A 27,498-nucleotide genomic window follows, 5' to 3' on the forward strand; every position below is an offset into this window, starting at 1 on the left:
GCCCCAGGAGGGAGGGGGAGCGCTTCCAGTAGCACCCCGCCTCCTGCTTGGGGCGCTCCCATTCAATTTTGGGCGTGGGGGTGCTAACGTTTTCGGGGGGGGGGGCGAGGTAATCAGCCCAAAGGGGGCGCGACCCAATTTTTGCCCCAAAGAGATTAACTGGTCAGTTATCTTATTGTTGTTTGTGGGAGCTTCCTGTGTGCAAATTGGCTGCCGCATATTCCTAAAAAAACAAGTGACTACACATCAAAGGTAACTCATTGGCGGTGAAGCGCTTTGGGATGTCCCGAGGATGTGCAACATGCTGTATAAGTGCATGTTTTTCTTTCTTTTAAAATGGGGACCAAAAATAATTCCTTGCACGGAATCCTAGCTTGTGTGAACTTTGTGGAATCTGTCTACAGGGCTGGACCCGCTCTATTGTAGCCATGACAGGAGGTGGTTGAGCCAAAAGATGGTCCACAGGCCAGAAACCTTGTGTTCGTAAGAAACTGCACTTTAACCACTGACCATGGATGTTCAAGACTGTGAACACCAAAGAAAGACTTGCATTTCTGTAGCGCCTTTCACAACCTCAGGATGTCCCAAAGCGCTTTACAGCCAATGAAGCACTTTTTGAAGTGTAGTCACTGTTGTAATGTAGGAAACACGGCAGCCAATTTGCACACAGCAAGCTCCCACACAGAGCAATGTGATAATGACCGGATAATCTGTTTTCAGATGTTGGTTGAAGGATAAATATTGGCCCCAGGACACCAGGGATAATCCCCCTGTTCTTCGAAATAGTGCCATGGGATCTTTTACGTCCACCCGAGGGGGCAGTGGTTTAACGTCACATCCGAAAGATGGCACCTCCAACAGTGCAGCGCTCCCTCAGTACTGCACTGGGAGTGTCAGCCTAGATTATGTGCTCGAGTCTCTGAAGTGGGACTCTATACCCACGACCTTCTGACTCAGAGGCGCGAGAGAGAGCGACCCACTGAATCACAGCTGACACCTCGAGCACCAAACTCATTCATGGGATCTGCAGAGGTCTAGTTTTAAACTGCAATTCAACAAACACCCCACCTGGGAACAGCGACTGACTTGGCACCACATCGGAGTGGACTCAGCAAATTCACAAAACCTTTGCTGCAGCTCCCAGCCACACAATATACAAGATGCTGCTGAACAACCGGCTGCATTCAAGAGGAAATTACATTGTGATATTTCTCATCTAAATGTTAACTCTACGTATAATCAGACAGCAAATTCATTTTTATTTTTCAACTGTGCTTTTTATTGCATTTACTGCCTCACACTGCTCAAGCTAATAATTGTTGCTGATTTTGCAGTTTCATTCTGCTCCAGTCCCAATGATTTTTCAATCTGCTCAATGCGGTCTTCACCATCAATTTGTTACTTCTTTTGTTGAGAGCCTCCAGCCAGTTTTTCACTCCTGCCGCGACGGCACTGACTCGTCCTGGGGATCAGGCTCGCTGCGTCTTTCACCCTGCACCAGCAGAGTCAGTGATGGTCGACAGGCTCCGTGGCCGCGAGGAGCTCCGAGCGGAGCGCCATCACCCCCCCCGCCAACACCCACACACATACACGCTCTAGCTGAGACTACTGGGTGGCGATCAGCAGCAAGGAGACCTGGCTGAATTAGGGAGACCAAATGCAGATTGGGTGACTGCTTTGCGGAACACCTCCGTTCAGTCCGTAAGGGTGACCCCGAGCTTCCGGTCGCCTGTCATTTTAATTCACCGCCCCATTCCCACTCGGACCTCACCGTCTGCGGCCTCTTGCATTGTTCCACGGAAGCTCACTGTAAACTCGAGGAACAGCACCTCATCTTCCGATTAGGCACTTTACAGCCTTCCGGACTCAATATCGAGTTCAACAATTTCAGATCATAACCTCGTACCAATTACATTTTTACTTATTTTTTATCCACACATTTGTTTTGGCCCTTTTCCCCCCCGCCTTTTTCTCTCTCCCACATGGCAGCTGTCTCCCATTCTGCCAGCGCGTTTCACACCTAATCTGGAGCCGTCTTTTGTCTCCACTAGTCCTATCACCATCTCATCTCGTTTTGAATACCTCTTAATGTCTCTTCTCTTTTGTTCTCTCCCAGCCTGGCCTCGTAATCTATTTCATTTCCTGTGCCTTTCCAGTCTTGACAAAGGGTTTGACCCAAAACGGTGACTATTTCTCTCTCCACGGATGTTGCCTGGCTTGCTGAGTTTTTCCAGCATTTTCTGTTATGGCTGGCTGAATCTTTCCCTGCTGCCTTGCCCAGTAAACCCGGAGCTTGATTGGAACACGCCTACTGCCATCAGAGAATCAGACAGCACAGAAAGAGGCCATTCGGCCCATGGTGCATGTGCCGGCTCTTTGAAAGAGCTCTCCAATTAGTCCCTCTCCCCTCCCCTGTCCTCATAAACCTGCAAATTTATCCCCTTCAAGTATTTATTCAATTTGAAAGTTATTATTGAATCTGCTTCAGGCAGCGCATTCCAGATCGCAACAACTCACTGTGTAAAATTTCCCTTCTGGCTCTTTTACCAATTACCGTAACTCTGTGTCCTCTGGTTACCGGCCCTCCTGCCAGTGGAAACAGTTTCTCCTTATTTACTCCATCAAAACCCCTCAGGATTTTGAACACCTCGATTAAACACCATCCTAGTACCATAGACGTTTACAGCACAGGAGGAGGGCATTCAGTTCACAGTGTGCGTGCTGGCTCTTTGCTGGAGCAATCCAGAGCTAATTCCACTGCTCCGCTCTCTTCGACAACCCACCCCCCCCACCCACAACCCACCCCCCCTCCACCCCACTCCCCCACCCACCCCCCCCTCCACCCCACTCCCCCACCCACAACCCACCCCCCCTCCACCCCCCACCCCCCTCCACCCCACCCACCACCCAGCCCCCCCCTCCACCCACCCCCCACCCCACTCCCCCACCCACCCCCCCACCCCACTCACCCCTCCACCCCACTCACCCCTCCACCCCACTCCCCCACCCACCCCCCCTCCACCCCACCCACTCCCCTCCACCCCCCTTCACCACTCCACCCCCCCTCCACCCACCCCCCTCCCCACCCACCACCCACCCTCCCCCCCCACCGTCCCCCCCACCCACCCCCTCCACCCCACCCTCCCCTCCACACCCCCTCGCCCCTCCCACCCACCCCCCCCTCCACACCCCCCTTGCCCCCCCCCACCACCCCCCTCCACGCCCTGAATCTTCCCCCGTTTCAAATGTTTATCTACGGTTCATTTAGAAGATGTAGTGGTTGTGGTAAACCACTGTTTGTATTCCACTGTGTACATGCCTGGACATGCCTCGGCTGACTCCTCCCACAAGTCCTAGTATAAAGGTGACTGCTCCCCAGCCCTTTGTATTTCTGGACCGGTCGACCACTCGAGGCAGACCTTCATTCTTTTGTTAATAACAGCCTTTAGTTACTCTCTTAACTCTCAGTCTTTTATGAGTAATTGATAGCGCATCAGTGGTCTTTGCCTCAACTAATCCCTGGGGAAATCCAGCCCGTGCTCCAACAACTTTCAACGCAAGAAATTTCTCCGAACCTCGCTCCTCATTTTCTTCGTGACAATTTCAAATTGGCCGGCTGATTTCCGCTGATTCCTGGCGAAAATTCAGCACCAATTGGCGATTAAACTCGGGGCCTCCCGGGTCTGCAGGCTTCAGCACCAGATACTCATAACAGTTTCACGCTGATAGGTTAGAATCCCAGTGCCATTAATGAGGGAGCGCCCATGGGAAGTGCGGAGGGGCAGGTGGAATCAGATTTGCCAATGTGCCAACAGCCAGCAATAGACACATTACCATGCCAACCGCATCCCAATGCAAACAGCACAGGAGTTCCAGCGCTGCCTGTAATGGAATAGGAAGCACATGACCATCATTATCAATGAGGTTGGCATCACCTCTTTGGCCTCCTTCACCCAGTCACGGAAATCTACTGCCAACCTGCATAGAAGGAAACATAGAACGAACTCCAAAAATATATGAGCCTGATTCAAGTACAAAATTCCAATAGAATCATAGAATGATATAGCACAGGAGGGGGGCCAATCAGCTCATTGAAAGAGCCTGGAGTACAGTGTGCAGTTTTGGTCTCCTTACCTAAGGAAGGATATACTTGCCATAGAGGGAGTGCAACGAAGGTTCACCAGATTGATTCCTGGAATGGCGGGACTGTCGTACGAGAAGAGATTGAGGAAACTAGGCCTGTATTCTCTTGAATTCAGAAGAATGAGAGGGGATCTCATTGAAACATACAAAATTATTACAGGGCTTGATAGGGTGGATGCTGGGAGAATGTTTCCCTTGGCTGTTTCCCTTGGCTGGGGAGTCTAGAACCAGGGGCCACAGCCTCAAGATAAAGGGTAGGCCATTCAGGACTGAGATGAGGAGAAATTTCTTCACACAGAGGGTGGTGAATCTTTGGAATTCTCTACCCCAGAGGGCTGTGGAGGCTCAGTCATTGGGTATATTCAAAACAGAAGTCGATAGATTTCTGACTAGTAAGGGCATCAAGAGATATGGCGATAGGGCCGGTGAATGGAGTTGAGGCAGAAGATCAGCCATGATCTCATTGAATGGCGGAGCAGGCTCGAGGGGCCGAATGGCCGACTCCTGCTCCTATTTCTTATGTTCTTATGCTCTCCAATTAGTCCCACTCCCCTGCTCTTTCCCCACAGCCCTGCAGATGTTTCCCCTTCAAGTATTTATCCAATTCCCTTTTGAAAGTTACTATTGAATCTGCTTTCAGTGCATCAGCAATGCATTCCAGATCACAACAACTCACTGCGTAAAAATATATTTTCCTCATCTCCTTATCTTAAATCTGTGTCCTCTGGTTACCGACCCTCCTGCCACTGGAAACAGTTTCCCCTTCTTTACTCTATCAAAACCCTTCATGATTTTGAACACCTCTATTAAATCTCCCTTTAACCTTCTCTGCTTTAAGGAGAACAACCCCAGCTTCTCCAGTCTCTCCACATCCACCAACTGAAGTCTCTCATCCCTGGAACCATTCTAGTAAATCTCCTCTGCATCCTCTTCAAGACTTGGTATCTTTCCTAAAGTGTGGTGCCCAGAATTGGCCTCAATACTCCAATAGACTACGGGGGGAAAATTGGGTGGCGCTCCTTTTGGGGTGCTAACGTTCCCCGAAAAAGTTAGCGCCCCCTCCGCTGGAAATTCATTAGTAGCGCCCCAAGAGAAAAAAAGGGGAAGGGGGCAGGTGCTGGCAGTCAGCCAAAATAAAAATGGCCGCCTGACACTTGCCCTTTAAGTAATGCTGCCATCGCTGCAAAAACGTCCCTTGACCCTGTCGGACATATCGTCCGGCGATAGGTCAGGGGGGCGCAAGGGAATTTTGCGGCCGGAGCGCAAGTGGGGTGCTGCGTACAGCGATGAGGTCATCCCCGGTGGTGCGGTGCTGCGGGGCGCTACTGGCTACCACTGCCGCTAACCTCCCACTGAATTTCGCGGGAGGCATCAGCGGTGCTGCGCCCGGGCGCTAGGGGATTTGCGCCCCGTTAGCGCTAACAAGAGGCGCAAATCAACCCAATTTTCCCCCCTGCATCTCTGCCCATCCAATCCCACTACCAAAGAATCCCAATGGACCAAATCCCATCCCAATCATCTCCCACTGCTTGTAATCCCAATGGATCAGAACCTTCCCTATTCGCTCCCACTATATAGAATCCCAACTGACCAGATCCTTCCTATTCATTCCTACTGCAGTCTCCCAACGGGCTAAATCCGATCCAGCTACACTCAGTATGGAGAATTGCTGATCAAACCAAAAAGATTTTCTTAATTATCCAGCATTTAATTATCAGTTACAGCATAGTTGACACACTTGTTAAATTTCACCTGGAGGCAGCAGAGAATTCTAGAAATCTCAGCACCTATCTCTTGCTTTTGTTTATGTTGAATTTCTGAATCATATTTTTATCTTTCACCTTGTAGAAATCCTGATCCAAGCAGAAAATGTCTTGGCCAACGCGTTACACATTTATCACACGAACTGGTACACAGCCCGAATTCCTCACACAACGGAGGCTTCATTTCAGCTCCAATGCTCACGCACCTTCCCTACTTTCCAGTCCTTTATACCCGGCAGTTGTTGGCTGTTCACTGCAATCTTGACACACTGACCGGAGATATCACATCAGTAGTTGCGCCCAAGGTGAATGGGACCATGCCAACATCTGGCCATTATGTAATCCTGCTCTTTTTTTTAATGTGAATCTAGTCGGAACTATTCGAAGAAGAGCAGGGGAGTTCTCCCCGGTGTCATGGCCAACATTTATCCCTCAACCAACATCAATATACCAGACTACCTCACTGCTGTTTGTGGGAGCTTGCTGTGCACAAATTGGCTGCCGCATTTCCCTACATTATGACAGCGATTACACTTCACTCATTAGCTGTGAAGCTCTTTAGGACATCCTGAGGTCATGAAAGGCGCTATATAAATGCAAGTATACATTATTTTTTTTTAATTCATTCATGGGATGTGGGCATCGCTGGCAAGGCCAGCATTTATTGCCCATCCCTAGTTGCCCCCGAGAAGGTGGTGGTGAGCCGCCTTCTTGAACCGCTGCAGTCCGTGTGGTGAAGGTGCTCCCACAGTGCTGTTAGCGAGGGAGTTCCAGGATTTTGACCCAGTGATGATGAAGGAACGGCGATATACTTCTAAGTCAGGATGGTGAGTGACTTGGAGGTGGTGGTGTTCCCACGTGGCTGCTGTCCTTGTCCTAGGTGGAAGAGGTTGCGGGTTTGGGAGGTGCTGCCGAAGAAGCCTTGGCGAGTTGCTGCAGTGCATCTTGTAGATGGTACACACTGCAGCCACGGTGCGCCGGTGGTGGAGGGAGTGAATGTTTAAGGTGGTGAATGGGGTGCCAATCAAGCAGGCTGCTTTGTTCTGGATGGTGTCGAGCTTCTTGAGTGTTGTTGGAGCTGCACTCATCCAGGCAAGTGGAGAGTATTCCATCACACTCCTTACTTGTGCCTTGTAGATGGTGGAAAGGCTTTGGGGAGTCAGGAGGCGAGACACTCGCCGTAGAATACCTAGCCTCTGACCTGCTCTTGTAGCCACAGTATTTATGTGGCTGGTCCAGTTAAGTTTCTGGTCAATGACCCCCAGGATATCGATTATTATTAATTATTGCATCAGAAATTACCTGCTGCCCATACAGTGTGTGTAGCGGGTCAGAAGAAATGAGGCTTGGTGCTGCTCTTCCCTAGAATGGGCAGCAACGACATCCAATATCCATATTTACCCGAGAATGGCAATTCAATTGGAGGCGAGGGTGGGGTGGAAGAGTAGGACCAGGGAAAGAAATGTTGTCGTTGTAGGCTGTTATTCTCATCCTCGTTTTCAAATCCCTCCATGGCCTCCTCGCCACCTCCCTATCTCTGTAACCTCCTCCAGCCCCACAACCCTCCGAGATCTCTGCGCTCCTCCAATTCTGGCCTCTTGCACATCCCCGATTATAATTGTTCCACCATTGGCAGCCGTGCCTTCAGCTGCCTGGGTCCTAAGCTCTGGAATTCCCTCCCTAAACCTCTCCACCTCTCTCCTTTAAGACGTCCCTTAAAAGCTCCCTCTTTGACCAAGTTTTATTCACCTGTCCGAAGATTTCATGAGGCTCGGTGTCAGATTTTAACATAACGCTCCTGTGAAGGGCCTTGGGACGTTTTACTACGTTAAAGGCGTTATATAAAGGCAAGCTGTTGTTGTTTTGGTTTCCTTATCAATATTCCGTGCTGGTCCCTAAAAGCTGCAGATATTCAAAAGGAGGGTTGTTCAATGAAGGCTCCCGACCAAAACATTCATCTTTCCTTCTCTTTCAGACCCGCTGTGTAGCTCCAGCTTTCTCTGTTCTTATTTTTAGTGTTTGAGGTTTGTTCTTTGCATCTCCGATGAGCTCGATCTGCCTGACCAGTTGCCTCACTGCAGGCCTGATCTGCGTGGATTGTATTGGCTGTGTTCCCGTTACTGAATCATCTTTCCCTTGGTGTACTCATTATGTAAAAAGGAGTCGCTGAACCTCAGTGCACGATACCCGCAACCTGACAACCAGTATCCCTACCGTCAGCTTGCTGAAACTGCGCAGAAATGACAGTATTAAGCCTCGCTGACATACACTAACAGCAAAAACACTGATACCAACATATCAACCGCATTACACAGCAGCCAGCAAACGCCTCACTGCACAAAACGCTGAGATTTACACAGCCATCCATTACGAAGATGACGTGTTACTGGTCTAAAATAGATACTGGAATAGTCCAGGACCCGCAAAAACAATTCGACACTGACCTTTGGCCGGGTCACGCCGCTTCAGTCGCCTTGCGGGACTGGTCGGAGCGAGCACGGCGCAGGCTGCGACCAATTCCGACCCAAAATGGGAATCGTGGTCCGATTTACATCACAGGAGCCCGATTCCCATATTAAAAGGGGACCCGTCGCATGGAGCAGGCGGGCACTTTGGACAGCTGGCAGGGGGCCCCTTTCCAAATGGCGTTGGTGTTAACGGGGAGGGGGGGGGGGCGGCGACCGGCCCCCATTTTGAGGCTGTTACCGTCCCCCGTTAACGCAAGATGAGGGCGCTCAAAGTCGACCTCAGTATCTCGAAGCGTAGTCTGACCAGAGCACGATACCGTTTGAGCAGGACTGCCTCCACACCCTCCCGCTGTGACTCTATAGTTCAACATTCCATTGGCCCCACTGGTTGGACACCTCGAGAATCGAATCTAATCTACTGGCTATTTCTACATCATTCATTCAATAATTACTCTCCGCACAAAGTGGAGGAGAAGCATCCGGGAAGGCGCCGAACACCTCGAGTCTCTTCGCCGGGAGCAAGCGGAAGCCAAGCGCAGGCAGCGCAAGGAGCGCACGTCAACCCAAGCACCCCACCCACCTGCCCCTTCAACCACCGTCTGCCCCACCTGTGACAGAGACTGTAGGTCCCGCATTGGACTCATCAGTCACCCGAGAACTCATTTTTAATGTGGAAGTAAGTCATCCTCGGTTCCGAGGGACTGCCTTAGAAGAAGACGACGACGACTTCATCCATTTTTTCCTTCCCTTCCTATGTACAGTACAATACACTTGTGTTAAATTTCATCTGCTATTGTTCAGCCCACTTGCATATTTTGTCCAATTCATTTTCCGGCTGCCAAGCTGTCTCTACCTAATTTAGTATCGGGGCCACACAGGCTCATAGAGGGGCACAATCAATGCCTAATTATCACCCACCAATGCCTCCCCCCGCCCAGTCAATGAACGGTTTCAGTAATGTCGGTCACACACAAAGCTCGGGCAGGGAAAGAAGAAAGAACAAGTATTTAGTGTTCAAGGAACAAAGAGTCAGCTGTGGCTCAGTGGGTCGCACTCACTCTCACCTCCGAGTCAGCAGGTCACGGGTTCAAGTCCCACTCCAGAGACATGAGCTCGTTACCTGACCGGCACTCCAGCGCCAGTACCGAGGGAGTGCCGCACTGTCGGAGGGGCAGTACTGAGGGAGCGCCACACTGTCGGAGGGGCAGCACTGAGGGAGCGCCGCACTGTCAGAGGGGCAGCACTGAGGGAGCGCCGCACTGTCGGAGGGGCAGTACTGAGGGAGCGCTGCTCTGTTGGAGGGGCAGTTCTGAGGGAGCGCCGCACTGTCAGAGGGGCAGTACTGAGGGAGCGCTGCACTGTCGGAGGGGCAGTACTGAGGGAGCGCCGCACTGTCGGAGGGGCAGTACTGAAGGAGTGCTGCATTGTCGGAGGGGCAGTGCTGAGGGAGCGCCGCACTGTCGAAGGGGTGAGATTTCATCTCAGATGAGACGTTAAACCGAGGCCCCGCCTGCCCTCTCAGGTGCCCCCATGGCCACTATATTGAAGAGGAGCTGTTTCTCCCTCCACAGATGCTGCCTGACCGGCTGAGTATTTCCAGCATTTTCTGTTTTTATTTCAGATTTCCAGCATCCGCAGCATTTTGATTTTGTAAGAGCGGGGGAGTTCTCCCTGGTGTCCTGGGGCTAATATTTATCCCTCAATCAACATCACTAAAAAGAACAGATTATCTGATCATTATCACATTGCTGTTTGTGGGAGCTTGCTGTGCACAAATTGGCTGCCGTGTTTCCTACATTACAACAGTGACTACACTTCAAAAAGTGCTTCATTGGCTGTAAAGTGCTGTGAAAGGAATTAAATAAATGCAAGTTGCTACTGAAGCACCAGATCACGTTTCTCAGCAACATCTCAAAGCCCTTGACAGACAATGAAATACTTTGCAGTCCGGTGATTGTTATGTTCTGTTGGTTTCCGTTGATTTACATTTACTTCAAACAACCTCCAGCCAAAAACGCATCTCTCAAAATGTTTCTTAAAAAAAAAAGCAGAGATCTCTCTCTCTCTCTGGACACAGCTCCAGCCTGTTGTTCAGAAGCTCGGTTTTTAACAGGAACCATCTCGAACAAAGCCTTTCTCTCTCTCTCTCTCTCAACCGATAGAACCTCATCAAAACGACATCTTTCTTAAAACTGATGACTGCACAGCACCAAAAGGGTTACAGTCCCCGCGAGCGGCCAAAGAAAGGAGACCCAGATTTCAGAGAAAGAATGTGTGTAAATGAGCCGCTATTAGCATTTGACAAATACTGCAGGCGAGCCAGCATTCGGCTTCACTGCCTCCCTTCTTTGTTTCCTTTGCGAATCTTCTCACGGCAGTCTTTGACCAGCTGTGTTACCAACGGGCCAATAGAAAAGGATTGTAAACACCTTAACACCCGACTACTCACTACAGTTGCAGCGGGGTGGGGGGAGGGGGTGTTCGGAGGACAGCCGGATTGGCCCAGTAAGCACAGCAAGGCTTTCGACTCCATCTGGCATGACGGTTTATTCCTGAAACTTATCGAAAGTGGGGTAGGAGGGAAAACATATGATGTAATTAAATCAATGTATACAAACAACAAATGTGCAGTTAAAATTGGAGACAAACAAACAAAATACTTCCCACAGGGGCGGGGGGTGACGCAGGGCTCGCCAATCTCACCGACACTCTTTAATATTTACATAAATGGATTGGCAAAACTACTTGAACAATCTACAGCACCCGGCCTCACCCTATATGAATCCAAGGTTAAATTCCTCCTCTATGCAGACGACCTGGTTCTGCTGTCACCTACTAAAGAGGGGCTACAGCAAAACCTGGACCTGCTGGAGTCGTACTGCCAGACTTGGGCCCTGACAATAAATCCCCAAAAAACCAAAGTCCTTGTGTTCCAGCAAAGATCCAAACATCAGGGCCCCAAAATAAATTTCACAGTAGGAACAACCAAAATTGAACAAACCACTAACTACACATACTTGGGCTTAAAAATCAGTTCTACGGGAAACTTCAAACTGGCTGTGAATGAACTGAAAGAGAAAGCAAGAAGGGCTTTCTATGCCATCAAAAAATCAATCCAAATAGAAATCCCAATTAGCATTTGGCTCAAAATTTTCAAATCAGTAATTGAACCAATTGCACTCTATGGCAGTGAGGTATGGGGACCGCTAACTCAACAAGAATTTGCAAAATGGGACAAACACCCAATTGAGATCCTACATGCAGAATTCTGTAAAAGTATCCTCCGGACTCAAAGGAAAACAGTAAACAATGCATGCAGGGCGGAACTAGGCCAATATCCATTAATAATCACTATCCAAAAAAGAGCCACCAAATTTTGGAATCACCTACAAATGAGCAATCCCCAATGCTATCACTACGACGCCCTGAAATGCCAAGAGCTGACCATAAAGAAGAATACCCTCAGTCAACTAGTCCTGGGACTCAGTGAAGTAACTACTAACAATACTAACAATAACCAGCCCCAGGACAGTGACAGGGTAACACAAAGAATTCGACCCAACACAATCGTCGCTAAGCAAAAGGAAAAATATCTGACATATTGGGCAGAAACAACAAAAACCCAAAGCAAACTCAATTGCTACTTGGCCCTAAACAGACAATACAACATAGCTGATTACCTGACCATGGTAAAGGATAACAAACTGAGAAGAACCTTGACAAGGTACAGACTTAGCGAACATAGCCTAGCGATCGAAAAAGGCAGACACAGGCAGACCAGGCTGCCAAGAGAGGACAGGATATGCTCTCACTGCAGTCAGGGAGTGGTGGAGACAGAGATGCACTTCCTCACAGCTTGTGGAAAATATCAGGGCATCAGGGAGAATTTCTACCAAAAATTCTCACAAATATGCCCTGATTTCAGAAATCTGAATGACAACCAAAAACTCCCATTCCTACTGGGAGAGGAGAGAAGCTGTATAACACTGGCGGCACACTATGTTACAGCTTGCCATGAACAGAGGGACAACCAGTAAACTAAGAAAAGAATATATATAAACAATGCAAATGTATATTTATACACTCAGGGATACCTGTTTATACACTGTATGAATAGAACTGCGTTTATGTGCTAAACCATAAATGTATTTTGATGCTTTGGCAACATAAGATGTAACTTATCATGCCAATAAAGCGATTTGAATTGTGAATTGTGAATTGTAATACCCGCCTGGCTCCAAGTTTCACACAATTAGGCTAGAAGCTGGTCACAGCCCGTTTACGAGCTTTGTACCTGGGAGTCCCGCAGCTCGACAGATATTGGGCATCCTTGTGATATTGGTGGCGAGCTGGCGGTGCCCGTTGCCCGAGGTCCAACTTGGGCTCCATCTCCTCCCGGCTCCAGAGTGTGGCGGAGAACGGGGGAAGGGAGGGCCCAGCGCAGTCCTAAAGCGCGCCACGGTAGTGCCGCAGAGCCAAGAGCAGCGCTCTGCTCCGCTCGGCACTGCCGCGATTCACGTAGGAGTCCTGAAACAATCCTTCTTTTCAAGTCACCTCCACGGCCTTGCCCCTCCCCATCTCTGTAACCTCAACCCTCTGAGGTCTCGGCGCTCCTCCAATTCTGGCCTCTTGCGTATCCCCGATTTTAATCGCTCCACCATTGGCGGCCGTGCCTTCAGCTGCCTGGAATTCTCTCCCTAATCCTCTCTCTCGCCCTTTAAGATGTTCCTTAAAGCCTACCTCTTTGGCCAAGCTGTTTTAGGCGGGCAACACGGAGACCTGGGAAGCCTCTTTCACCAATATGGCATTGCCCATCCCCCAGGCACGAATCGGGCGTGGAACCTTGTGTTTCAAAAGTGGTGCCCACTGCCCCCGTTTCACGTCTCGAAAACAGGTGCAACGAGGGGAAATCCCCCCCACACACCCAGTACTCTGATGAGTTTTGATTTCCCTTCATCACCTCCCCCTCCCACCCCACCCACACGAGCATCGTTGCCCGGGGAGATGTCTTGTTGCTCCATCGTTTGAGGGAGATTTCCAATATCGCTATATTTTTTTTTTAAAAGTATAACTGGCTGACTGAAACATGACCGGAACATGCTACCCCCGCCGTGCGCTGTCACAATAAAGGTGAAGCGGAGGAGGAAAAAAAAAAGGCCTGTGTCTTTTTCACCTTTTTACTCCACAATCCCACGGTTTTACACGCCATTAATTCACCCGTGTCTTTCGGATGAGACGTTAAACCGAGGCCCCGTCTGCTCTCTCAGGTGGGCGTAAAAGATCCCACGGCATTATTTCGAGGGGGAGTAGGGGGAGTTCTCCCCGGTGTCCTGGGGCCAATATTTATCCCTCAACCAATATCTCTAAAAACAATTACCTGGTCCTTACCACACTGTTGGTTGTGGGAGCTTGCTGTGCGCAAATTGGCTGCTGCGTTTCCGACATTACAACAGTGACCACACTTCAAAAATACATCATTGGTTGTAAAGCGCTTTGGGGATATCCTGAGGTTGGGACAGGCGCTGGAGAAATGCAAGTCTCTCTTTCATCGCTGAACATCTTGAACTAGGAAGGTGTCTCACGACCTACCAGGCCATTACTCTCTACCAGCTGATGAACACGACAGGTTTGGTGAGCGACATATTCCTCAACAAACTCCCAGATCCAGGTGGCTCGAGGCAAGGCATTAACAACAGGGACAACAAAAAAAAGGGGGAGCCAAATTTCTGTATCATTCTGGACAGCATCCTCTAGGATTTGCCCTGAGCTTCTAACGTCACCTGTCTCAAGTTCCATCCCAAAATGAAACAAACACTCATTCAAATTCCGGCAAAGGCTGCAGTAAAATAACTGCACCTTTTAGCTGTTCAGATTTCTTTCTTGAGTAACGCTATTAAGACGAAGGAAGACTGCAGTCAGTGTATTGCCTGGGACGGAATTAATGGAATCAGTGATCCCAGACAAACACGGACAGGGAGAGTGAGAGCAGTTCTTGGGAAAGGCTGTAGAAGGAGGAGAATGACTGAGTGAAGTCTCAGGCTCGGGGAGTGGGATGTATGGGAGGGGGACGATGATTATTCAGAGGGAAGGTTTTCCAATCCGATGATGCTCGTTGTGCCTCGATAGATCGACTCAAGGGATGAGGACACAAAGGGTTTTGCAAAATTCGAAATTAAAAGGAGCTTTGAGAAAATCAGCAGACATCTCCTGTGATATTTTTACCGCTTTACTTGCTTTTGTGGTTTGGAATGGGGGTTGTCGGGGGAGGAAGAGTTGGGAAGAGGGAAGAGTTAATTATGGAGCGAGACTCACCAGTCACCTTGACCTCAAAATGATCTGGGTCAGGTAGAGGAAAGGACAGCCCAGATTCCCGGCGCTTGCAGAACTGAACGTGCCTTGCAAAAATTAACCCTCTCACAAAGGCTTAAGCCGAGGATTTGCTGGATACGATTCAAAAAGCAAACTGGAGTGCCACGAAGAGAAAGCAATCGTGGACCTGCGGGAATCATTTCCAAATAAACGTAATCACCTATTTTGGCTCTTTAATTCTCCCCAGGGTTTCTCCCCTCCTGTCCCATTCTCTGGCACCCCTTCACTACCTCACCAACATGGCCAATTTTTTATGCAAGCCTCGCAGTGATCATTGGCAGGTTATTCAACCGTGGAAAGCATCACAGGCAAGACCAACCCTATTCTCAACCAATCTCCACACCTGCAGATTTTCTATAGGAGTCTGATAGTGATCTGCCCAACAACAACTTGCATTTATATAGCGCCTTTAATGTAGTAAAACGTCCTAAGGAACTTCACAGGAGCAAAATCAAACAAAATTTGACACCGAGCCACATAACGATATGTCGTCACTAAAACAGATTATCTGGTCATTAGCTCAGTGCTGTTTATGGGAGCTTGCTGTGCGCAAAGTGACTTTTTTTTTATTCGTTCCGGGCTGTGGGCGTCGCTGGCAAGGCCAGCATTTATTGCCCATCCCTAATTGCCCTTGAGAAGGTGGTGGTGAGCCACCTTCTTGAACCGCTGCAGTCCGTGTGGTGAAGGTACTCCCACAGTGCTGTTAGGGAGGGAGTTCCAGGATTTTGACCCAGCGACAATGAAGGAACGGCCAATATATTTCCAAGTCAGGATGGTGTGTGACTTGGAGGGGAACTTGGAGGTGGTGGTGTTCCCATGCGCCTGCTGCCCTTGTCCTTCTAGGTGGTAAAGGTCGCGGGTTTGGGAGGTGCTGCCGAAGAAGCCTTGGCGAGTTGCTGCAGTGCATCTTGTAGATGGTACACACTGCAGCCACAGTATGCCGGTGGTGGAGGGAGAGAATGTTTAAGGTGGTGAATGGGGTGCCAATTGAGCGGGCTGCTTTGTCCTGGATGGTGTTGAGCTTCTTGAGTGTTGTTGGAGCTGCACTCATCCAGGCAAGTGGAAAGTATTCCATCACACTCCTTACTTGTGCTTTGTAGATGGTGGAAAGGCTTTGGGGAGTCGGGAGGTGAGACACTCGCTGCAGAATACCCAGCCTCTGACCTGCTCTTGTTGCCACAGTATTTATGTGGCTGGTCCAGTTAAGTTTCTGGTCAATGGGTGCTGCGTTTCCTACATTACAACAGTGGCCACACTTCAAAAGTACTTCATTGGCTGTAAAGCGGTTCGGGACGTCCTGAGTTCATGAAAGAGTGAACAACTGAACCTTACAGACAAGGAACAGGGTGGGTTCAGCGGAGGTCGGGCAATCCACTCCGCCAGGTTATTGCCGGTGTGGCAAAATTAAAAATGACCCCCTTGTTTGCAGTGGTTGGGGGGGGGGGGGGGGGGGGGGTCTAGAACAAGGGGACAGAGATAGAAGATTAAACGTAAGAGATTTAAGACAGAGAGCAGGTGAAATTTACTTTCACACAGCAAGTGTTGTGAGGCTGTTGGATGCATTACCAGAGTTAGTGATTGAAGAAGCGTATGTCAACATTTCCGAATAGGTGAAAAAAAGAAAGACTTGCATTTCTATAGTGCCTTTCACGACCTCTGGCCGTTCCAAAGCACTTCACAGCCAAGTAAGTACTTTTTAAAGTGGAGTCACTGTTGTAATGTAGGAAACGTGGCGGCCAAATTGCACACAGCAAGCTCCCACAAACAGCAATGAGATAATGAACAGATAATCTGTTTTTAGTGATGTTGACTGAGGGATAAATATTGGCCCCAGGACACCGGGGAGAACTCCCCCCTGCTCTTCTTCGAAATAGTGGCCGTGGGATCTTTTACGTCTACCTGAGAGAGGACAGACGGGACCTCGGTTTAACGTCTCATCCAAAAGACAGAAACAGGGCGGGTTCTACAGAAAGATAGGTAGTGGAAGGAAAGGGGTGAAGGGGATTTGGGAACAGGGTGGGTACATGGGATTAGGACAGTGTTCGTCTGGAGGGTAAACACCAACACCAACTGGTTGGGTCAAACGGCCAATTTCCATGTTGTAATTTCCAACCACAGTTACACACACAAGATTCCCAATAGACATATAGCATCAATAAATCAATCTATTGCCATCATAAAACACACAAACCATCTTTACCTTGAGCTACATCAATCCGTTCCTCTAAATCTATTAAACAGCCAATCCATTGCTACAGATTAATCTTCTGTTAGATCACAAAGAGGATTAAGCCTGGAATTTGAAAGTCCCACATGCAATGATATGTAAAGTCACAGCCCATGAGGGACAAGTTAGCCAGGAACTGGGTGTGGAAAAAGTATTATATCGCTCACATGAAATGTGTCACAGCAAGTGACAAAAAAATCCAACTTAATCGGATAAATTGGGGCTGAATCAGGAAGCAGGGAATACCCCTTCCCAGCATAGAAACAGGAGGAGGCCATTCAGCCCTTCGAGTCTGTTCCGCCATTCAATGAGATCATGGCTGATCTGCGACCTATCTCCATATACCCGCCTTTGGCCCATAACCCTTAATACCTTTGGTTAACAGAAATCTATCAATCTCAGATTTTAAATTAACATTTGATCTAGCATCAATTGTCATTTGCGGAAGAGAGTTCCAAACTTCTACCACCCTTTGTGTGTAGAAGTGTTTCCTAACTTCACTCCTGAAAGGTCTGGCCCTAATTTTTAGACTATGCCCCCTAGTCCTAGAATCCCCAACCAGCGGAAATAGTTTATCTCTATCGACCCTATCTGTTCGCCCTAATATCTTGAAGACTTCGATCAGATCACCCCTTAACCTTCTAAATTCTAGGGAATACAACCCTAGCTTGTGTAATCTCTCCTCATAATTTAACCTTTAGAGTCCAGGTATCATTCTGGTAAACCTACGCTGCACTCCCTCCAAGGCCAATATATCCTTCCTAAGGTGTGGTGCCCAGAACTGCTCCCAGTGCTCCAGGTGTGGTCTAACCAGGGCTTTGTATAGCATCCACCTTTGCAGAATGTCTTTGCACAAACCCTATTCATTTTGTGTGTCAGTTCACACATCATAACAGCCCATTCATTCTGCTGGTCACAGATTCCACATCATGATGATGAAGTTATGGCGAGCCTTTATAAATCACTGGTTCGGCCTCAACTGGAGTATTGTGTCCAATTCTGGGCACCACACTTTAGGATGGATGTGAAGGCCTTAGAGAGGGTGCAGAAAAGATTTACAAGAATGATTCCAGGGATGAGGGACTTCAGTTACGTGGATAGACTGGAGAAGCTGGGGTTGTTCTCCTTGGAGCAGAGAAGGTTGAGAGGAGATTTGATAGAGGTGTTCAAAATCATAAGGGGTCTGGACACAGTAGATAGAGAGAAACTGTTCCCATTGGTGGAAGGGTCGAGAACCAGAGGACACAGATTCAAGGTGATTGGCAAAAGAACGAAAGGTGACATGAGGAAAAACTTTTTTACGCAGCGAGTGGTTATGATCTGGAAGGCACTGCCTGAAAGGGTGGTGGAGGCAGATTCAATCGTGGCTTTCAAAAGGGAATTGGGTAAGTAGCTAAAGCAAAAGCAATTTGCAGGGCTACGGGGAAAGGGCGGGGGAGTGGGACTGGCTGAAGTGCTCTTGCAGAGAGAGCCGGCACGGGCTCGACGGGCCGAATGGCCTCCTTCTGTGCTGCACTGTTCTCTTTGATTCTTATAGATCTTGTCCTTCTGAACTTGGGCTGCGTCTTAACAACAGCGACTTGTGTTTATACAGCGCCTTTAATGTAGTAAAACCTCCTGAGGCGCTTCACAGAAGCAATTATCAGACAAAATTTGACACTGAGCCACATAAAAAGAGATATTCAGACAGGTGACCAAAAGCTTGGTCAAAGAGGTAGGTTTTATGAAGCGACTTAAAAAAGGAGGAGCGCGAGGCAGTGAGGCGGAGACAAAGCATTTTGTATCGGCACAGGAACTAAGCGTATTACCATAGCTGTAATTTTTTGCTGTAATGTCTGTTGGCACCAATGATTTAATGAGCCTGGTGACAACACGGGGAGCGACTTGGATTTGTGTACCTGCCCTTGCAATCCCTTGCTGCACAGAGTGGAGCAAATAACCTTGAGAGATACTCCCTAGCACGTCAATAGAAAATGACACGTAAAATCCCCAAAACATAGCGATCGTGATAGAAGCTGAACAAGAGGCTCCTTTGCTGCGGGGGGGGGGGGTGGAATTTACAATATTAATTCTGCAATTCTATTATTATTGGGTTTTTTGGACAACTGATATGATTAGGGTTTTAATTGTGTAGCTGCTATTTCAGCCCCGGCCAATTTCCCACGAGAATACCTGAAATTAATTAGTACCTGTTCATCAAACACCCCAATGATCCATCAGCTGCTTAACATTGAGGAAATAAAACACAAAAAGGAGTGCCCCTTGAATGGGCAGGCTTTTAATAAGGGTTGGACAACTGTGTGAAGAAAGAGGACGCGTATCGGAGGGTAGGAGAATGTTAGTTAGGTTCACATAGAAACATAGACATAGAAACATAGAAGATAGGAGCAGGAGTAGGCTATTCAGCCCCTCGAGCCTGCTCCGCCATTCAATGAGATCATGGCTGATCATCCAAATTCAGTACCCTGTCCCTGCCTTCTCCCCATATCCCTTGATCCCTTTAGCCTTAAGAAATATATCTAACTCCTTCCTGAATATATTTCACCTAGGGAAGATTCACGGGTAACCATAGTCTCCTGGAGGCCGCTTGGTTGCCTTATGGAGGTAGGAAGGAATTTCCCAGTTTCTCCTGACATTAACCACAAGTCAGTTTTCCCTTATTGCACAAGAGCGAACATCACCAGTGGTTGAAGAGGTCAGTGTGTGAGTTACGCTGGCCAGTGAACAAACCGGGCACCAATGTGCCGAATATTCTGTTCTCGCCTTTGTTTACCTGTCTGTAACAACAACAACAACTTGCATTTATATAGCGCCTTTAACATAGTAAAACATCCAAAGGTGCTTCACAGGAACGTTAACAAACAAAATTTGACACCGAGCCACATAGGGAGATATTAGGACAGGTGACCAAAAGCTTGGTCAAAGAGGTAGGTTTTAAGCAGCGCCTTAAAGGAGGAGAGAGGTGGAGAGGCCAGAATTGAAGGAGCGCAGAGATCTTGGAGTGTTGTAGGGCTGGAGGAGGTTACAGAGATAAGGAGGGGCGAGGCCATGGAACGATTTGAAAACAAGGATGAGAATTTTAAAATCGAGGCGTTGCTGGACCGGGAGCCAATGTAGGTCAGCGAGCACAGGGGTAATGGGTGAACGGGACTTGGTGTGGGTTAAAAACAGAAGCCTTGTCCTTGTGACTTTACACCTTTGAAGGTTTAGGCCTGACAATGATCTTGGGTCATGGCCTCGATGACAACACCACTTTCCCCCAAATCCGATTTTCTCCGGGGAGAAAATGCTCTCTAATGTCTCGTGCTGGTGATCATTCTCCCCGTGTGAGCCTGGATATTGAGTGTTGGCGGAATTTCAATCGCGAGGAGCCATCGCGACTGAGCCAGTTCTTTTCCTCACGCGACCCAGATACACGAGCGGTTTTCAGTAGGCCGGCCATCAAATATTGATCAGAATGCGGAGGCCAATTGTCACACCGCTCCCGTCATCGGAGATATAATCTGAAAGTTAGAGCCAGGCCATTCAGGGGTGATGTCAGGAAGCACTTCTTCACACAAAGGGTGGTGGAAATCTGGAACTCTCCCCCCCCCAAAAAAGCTGTTGAGGCTGGGGGGTTCAAGTGAAAATTTCAAACCGGAGATGGGTAGATTTTTGTTAGGCGAGGGTATTAAGGGGATATGGAATCAAGACGGGTCGATGGAGTGAAGATACAGACCAGCCATGATCTAATTGAATCGCGGAACAGGCTCGAGGGGCTGAATGGCCTCCTCCTGTTCCTATGTTCCTAGACCTCAGCACAGATTGGAAGCTGAACTAAGGACATCCCTGGTCCAAATGGACTGAATTCCTATTTAAAATGATGAATTAAGCCGGCATCTACTGCTCTTTGTGGGAGAGAGTTCCACACTTCTATCACTCTTTGTGTGAAGAAGTGTTTCCTAAACTTCTCGCCTGAATGGCCCTCCTCTGATTTTAAGGTTCTGTCCCCTTGGCCTAGACTCCCCCTAGACTGCCCCCACCAGCGGGAAACTTTTCCCTCTACCTACCCGATCAATTCCTTTCAAAATCCTAAAAACCTCAATCAAATCACCCCCTTAACCTTCTATATTCCAGGGAACACAAACCCAGTTTATGTAATCTCGCCATAAAGTATAACCCTTGGCACCCCGGTAACATTCTGGTGAATAGGCAGTGCCTATACGAAGTGAGCCACCAGGAGCATCACCGTTGTGTCAGCCTTTGAAGCACGGATTAACAACACACACATACTCGGCAACTTCACACAGGTGCACGTCAACACAACAGCAGCAAAGGTGACATTGGTCTGGGTTGTTCTCAGATGTCCTTTTCTGGCTTCTTGCTCTGTGCTGTCGCTGTACTTTTTAAATCATCGTAACAGAGAGTTTTTGCTCAGGCTGATACCCTAGGATTGCCTCGCCCACAATAGATAGCACAATAGAGAGCCATATATCCAAGTTGGCTGATGACACAAAGATTGGTGGCATAATAAGGAGTGTAGACGGGAGCATCAAATGACAATGCGACACTGATGGATTAAGTAAGTGGGCGAAACTGTGCCAGATGGATTTCAACGTAGGCAAGTGTGAGGTTATCTATTTTTGACCCAAAAAAAAGGACAGATCCGAGTGTTTAAATGGTGAAAAGCTAGGAACAGCGGAGGTCCAAAGAGATTTAGGAATCCAAATACACTGATCACTAAAATATCGCAGTCAGGTACAAAAAAATAATCAAAAAGGCTAATGGAATGTTAGCCTTTATAACTAGAGGGCTAGAATATAAAGGGGAGGAATTTTTGCTACAGCTGGTTAGACCACACCTGGAGCACGGTGTACAGTTCCGGGCACCGCACCTTAGGAAGGATACATTGGCCTAGGGAGGAGTGCAGCACAGATTCACCAGAAAGTTATCAGGACTCCAAGGGTTAGATTTTATGGCGAGATTACATAAACTAGGCTAAACATATATTCCCTGGAATATCGAAGGTTAAGTGGTGATTTGATTGCGGCTTTAGGATTTTGAAAGGAATTGATAGGGTAGAAAGAGAGAAACATTTTCCGCTGGTGGTGGGGGGAGTCTAGGACAAGGGGACATAACCTTAAAATCAGAGCCAGGCCATTCAGGAGAGAAGTTAGGAAACACTTCTTCACGTAAAGGGTGATAGAAGTGTGGAACTCTCTCCCACAAACAGTAGTACAGTAGATGCTGGGGCTCAATTAATAATTTAAATCTGAGATCAATAGATTTTTGCTAGCCAAGGGTAGAATAGGAGGTTGAGCCAAAGCAGGTGGATAGAGTTAAGATACAGATCATCCATATGATGATTGAATGGTGGAACAGGCTCAAGGGGCTTAACAGCTGCCTCCTGTCCCTATGTTCCAAAAACTCTTCTCAGAGGGCATGTTGCTTTGCCCGCTGGGGTGGATCCCTTTCCCCACCCCTTTCTCCAGCCCTACAACCCTTGGAGATCTCTGAAACCTCCTCCAGCCCTACAACCCTATCTCAGTAACCTACCTCCAGCCCTACAAATCTCCTCCAAGTCTGGCCTCTTGCGCATCCCCGATTTTAATTGCTCCACCATTAGTGGCCGTGCCTTCAGCTGCTGGGCCCTCCGCTCTGGAATTCCCTCCCTAAAACTCTCCACCTCTGTCTCCTCCTTTAAGTCGCTCCTTAAAACTCTTTGACCAAGCTTTTGCTCACCTGTCCTAATATCTCCTTATGCGACTCGGTGTCAAATTTTGTCAGATTACGCTCCTGTGCAGCGCCTTGTGACGTTTTACTGCGTTAAAAGGCGCTACATAAATGCAAGTTGTTGGTGTTGTTGAATGATACAATGCCACAAACTCAACCTGCTGCAGCGCCAACTCTTACACCACAGCCTTCAAGATTTGTACTCAAGATTTTTATTGTTTACAGCTGGGGATACGATCAGCGGCACCACCTGGTATCACCGCCACAGGGTTCTTACTACACCCCTCGTACAACAGGACACAAGATGCTTTACCCGGCAACAATGCTTTTTTAATGCAGGAAGACAGTCCACCAAGCTTCTGCCAACAGCGGGCACATGTGTAGACACCCATCACACTGAGGACAAGTTCCTTTCATAGAATTACATCGAATTCACAGCACAGAAACTGGCCATCCAGCCCAACCAGTCCATGCCCCACACGAGCCTCCTCCCACCCCATCAACAGATCCTTCGATTCCCTTCTCCCTCGTGTGTTTATCTAACTTCCCCTTAAATGTATCTGTGCTCTTCGCCTCAACCACTCCCTGTGGTAGCGAGTTCCACATTCTCACCACTCTCTGAGTAAAGAAGTTTCTTCTGAATTCCCTATTGGATTTCTTGGTGACTATCTTATATTGATGGCCTCTAGTTTTACTCTTCCCCACGAGTGGAAACAGTCTCTCTGTATCCACTCTATCAAAACCTTTCATCATTTTATAGACCGCCATTCGGTCACCCCTCAGCCTTCTGATGGGACTGGACAGACTAGATGCAGGAAGGATGTTCCCGATGGCCGGGGAGTCCAGAACCAGGGGTCACAGTCTAAGGATAAGGGGTAAGCCATTTAGGACAGAGATGAGGAGGAATTTCTTCACCCAGAGAGTGGTGAACCTGTGGAATTCTCTACCACAGAAGGCAGTAGAGGCTAATTCATTAAATATATTTAAGAAGGAGTTGGATATATTTCTTAAGGCTAAAGGGATCAAGGGATATGGAGAGAAAGCAGGGACAGGGTACTGAATTTGGATGATCAGCCATGATCTCATTAAATGGCGGAGCAGGCTCGAGGGGCCGAATGGCCTACTCCAGCTCCTATCTTCTATGTTTCTCTTTTTTTTTAAGACTCATAAGAAAATTGGATGAATATTTTATTCATAATAATTTTGGTTAAAATAGTTCACGCATATTCATCCGTGAGACTGCCAGCCTCCAACTGCTTGTTTTTGGGGAGGGGGGGGGAAAGAGGGGTGCGGTAAAGGGTGCTGCTGAACAGTCGTCACAGTAACAAAGACACACACATGGCATTTCACCATCTGGGTATTCCACTATTATTAAATAAACAGTGCTCTTACACTAGCCGGTGGAGGAGACATCCATTCAGAAAGAAATACATTCTTTTTTTGCTCCTCAATAGGATTGGAATCACTACACTTGCAAAACCCAAATTTCTTACTCATCCAGGCTCGATTTGCTCCTAGTTAGCAGCCAATCTTCCAGGGGTTGCCACTGCTCTGACCACCCCTCCAGTCCCTAGCATGCCTTCTGAATCACACCATCTACAGCCAGACAAGGGAGAGAGGCAGTCTGAGCATTGACTGACCATTGCTACGGGAGATGCATTTCACACAGATGGTAATTAATAGAAGTGAATTCCTTCTCCCGCAACAAGGGTGTTCTGCACGAAAGCAAAAGATTATCCCCACTTTGCTCAACCTTCATTATAACAACCATTAGGAGGATGCTGTGGACACCAACATTCTAACAGAAAAGTTAAGCACATTTCTGCTGAAATGCAATCAGGCTTTGAGATGACCACGATCTCATTCATTCGATATAGGTTAACCGCTGTGACAGTGCAGCTCAACGACACAATAACTAATATAATATATAATAAAATACACACAAACAGAGCAGCGAAAGATAGATGCAGCTACAAAAGGTGCAAAGTCTTTCACAGACAAACACACACACACACGGTTGCATCTTGCAATGATGCCCTTGTCCCAGCTCCACACACACATCTCCCAGGCTGGCACTGACCTGAATGGTGCAGGGATATTCGGAATCGTCCAGCAGCCTGACCGTGCAGTCGAACTCCCGGTCCAGGTTCCTGATGCTGCCGCTCCTCAACCTGCTCAACATCTTTCACCGGGGTTTTGTGCAATTGAGAAACAGAACCACACAAAAAAAAATAGAGAAAGAGATAAAGGAGCAAATTCTTAAGGGGAGGGAGGGGGGTGGAAGAGAAGGAGGGGGGGGTGGGGGATTTTTTTGGGGGGTGGGCTTTTAGGTTTTATTCTGATTGTTGGTTTGCTGCTGCAGTTTGCAGCCTCTTGCTGTTGGCTGGGCTGCCTGTGCCAGAGCCAGCTGCTCATTGCCCGGGCTGGGCTGCGCTGCACTTTGCAGCTGATTCCGGGGCTTTAATCGCGCAAGTATCCGACCCCGCCCCCACAAGCCGGCTCGGCCAATCAGCGGCCCGGGACCCCGGTGACTGACGTCGCCTCCCGCCAATAGCAGCAGAGAGCGGCGAGGACGGCGGAGCGGCCAGCCCGGGAGAGCGGAATCTGTTTCAACGGGAGGGGATAAAATCGCAGCCCAACTTCTGCGGGAAATCTTTTAAAATGCAATCATTTTTTTTTATTGCACCTATTTGCATCCCAGGGTTTTAACCTGTCCATTGCATTTTTATCCGCTTGTTTTTTGTTGCATTTCCTATTGTGCTCGCTGCCTCTCAAATGCTGCACGCTGATAGCACTGGCTGCAATTTGTTCTCTTCCCTCTCGTGTCTGTCTGTCTATCTGCAGCGCCTCTGCACAGCTCTTGGTTACTGTTCTGCATAAATCTCCCTTTATTAGCACCCGGGCCGGCTGAAAGAGAGCGAAGCAAGATGGGGCTTAGGCAGGAGGAGTACTGGCACAGCTCCTGTTGCCTGGCATTGGGGAGCTCTCCCCAGGGGTAAGGGTGTCACTTGGGTGGGGAGGGCAGAACAGAACAGCCAAGGGGGACAAAGCAAAGAAACCCATCCCCTCCCCCTAAAAAACAAGGGAGAGAAGGATGCATCAAGCATGCAAAGGCAGGCTGGGCTCAATCCCCAGCCCGAGCACAGCAAACAGATGCCTTATTATTAGTTATTATGACGTTGGGTAATGACTCGCCAAAGGCAGATCAATTTACATATATAAATATATTACTACGACTTCAGTGAGGTGCCCAAAATTATTTCGGTGAGGAGACACAAAGAACTCAGAAAGTCAAACTGCATATAAACCCCAAGCCGAAACTCAGAAACATTATTATTAATGCCTTGAGACGTCTGGCCTGAAGGAACAGTCAGGTTCCATGGAGTGCATCAAAGTGAACAAGGCAATAGCACACACTGAGTGGGTTGTAGAGCCTGCCAAAAAAATACTCTCAAATAATAATAAAAATGTAAATAAGAAAATTAAAATGTAATAATTTGCCTTAATGCAATTCTTAAAAAGTTCCCCAACTCCCCCTGCCCAGCCATCCTGGGCCTGGATCCCCCGCCATACCCAAACCTGCCCTCAACCTGGCTTTGGGCTTGATAACAAATATCATCAGATAGAATCACACAGCACAGAAGGAGGCCATTCGGCCCATCGTGCCTGTGCCGGCTCTTTGATAGCGCTCTCCGATTAAATGTTTCTTTTTCAAGTATTTATCCAATCCCCTTTTGAAAGTTATTATTGAATCTGCTCCCACCGCCCTTTCAGGCAGCGCGTTCCAGATCACAACAACTCGCTGCGTTAAAAAAAAAAATCTCCTCATCTCCCCTCTGGTTCTTTTGCCAATCACCTTAAATCTGTGTCCCTCTGGTTACCGACCCTTCTAGCACTGGAAACAGTTTCTCCTTATTTACTCTACCAAAACCCCTCAAAATTTTCAACACCGCTATTAAATCTCCCCTTAACCTTCTCTGCCCTGAGGAGAACAACCCCAGCTTCTTTAATCTCTCCAGATAACCTAAGTCCTGGTACCATTCTGGTAAACCTCCTCTGCACCCTCTCCAAGGCCTCAAGATATTAGAACCTGGCCTGGAATAGCTTGATGTGAACAAGGGAGTCAGGAGAAAGAGATAAAGTGAAGATATCAAGTCATTAACTCTTCAAAGATTCCAAAGTATTTGCGTAATGAACAAAAATAATGAAAGATCTGAATTTTCCAGTAGTGGTTTGGACATGTCCCAACTGTCTCAATGGCAGGGGGCGGGGGAGGGGGCTCTGGGGGTCATGACCCCTGCCCAAATCACTATGAATTCGACCAATTTTGCAGGTTTCACCTAAAACTGTCAGCAAATAATTTACTCACTTAACATTCAAATTCATGATCGTGTTGGCGTTTTGAGTCTGACACAAATGGCAATGCGGCATTAAAGGCATCGCCATGCCAATATAGAAGATAGGAGCAGGAGTAGGCCATTCGGCCCCTCGAGCCTGCTCCGCCATTCAATGAGATCATGGCCAAAACTGAACTTCGACCCCCCCCACCCTCCAGCCAATGCTCAGACATTAGCTCCGACTCTGACTATCCCTATTTGGATATTATTCCCTGACTAGCTGATCTCCCATGGCATTGCTCGCGGTAAATTCATGTTTTTCAATTAACAGGAATGTTACATCATGTAATTCACAATGCGTTATTCTGCTGCTAGGTAGAGCCGTGTTTGAGATAGTCTTTATCTTTCAGGCCAGAAAAGATTAATTGCTATAAGTAAATGCAGCCTGAGGTCACTGAGAGTTTAATTGCAAAGGAAAG

General features: G+C 48.1%; 1 protein-coding gene across 2 annotated transcripts in view; it reads right to left on the reverse strand.

Moving 5' to 3' along the window:
- The window catches only part of frmd5a (FERM domain containing 5a), a 276,610-nt gene extending 251,541 nt beyond the window's left edge, over window positions 1-25,069 (reverse strand). Inside the window, exon 1 of one of the 2 annotated variants that reach the window (XM_085968386.1) lies at window positions 24,763-25,069. In XM_085968386.1, the coding sequence (XP_085824512.1) occupies window positions 24,763-24,864 (102 nt within the window). In that variant the 5' untranslated portion in view covers window positions 24,865-25,069. The remainder of the gene's footprint in view (window positions 1-24,762) is intronic. The other variant, XM_085968385.1, reaches the window with a different exon arrangement.
- Window positions 25,070-27,498: the final 2,429 nt, after the last annotated feature.

The sequence above is a fragment of the Somniosus microcephalus genome, chromosome 27, assembly GCF_052327205.1.
Source record: "Somniosus microcephalus isolate GS21.2 chromosome 27, FLI_Smic_1.0, whole genome shotgun sequence".
In the NCBI taxonomy this organism is placed as follows: Eukaryota; Metazoa; Chordata; class Chondrichthyes; order Squaliformes; family Somniosidae; genus Somniosus; species Somniosus microcephalus.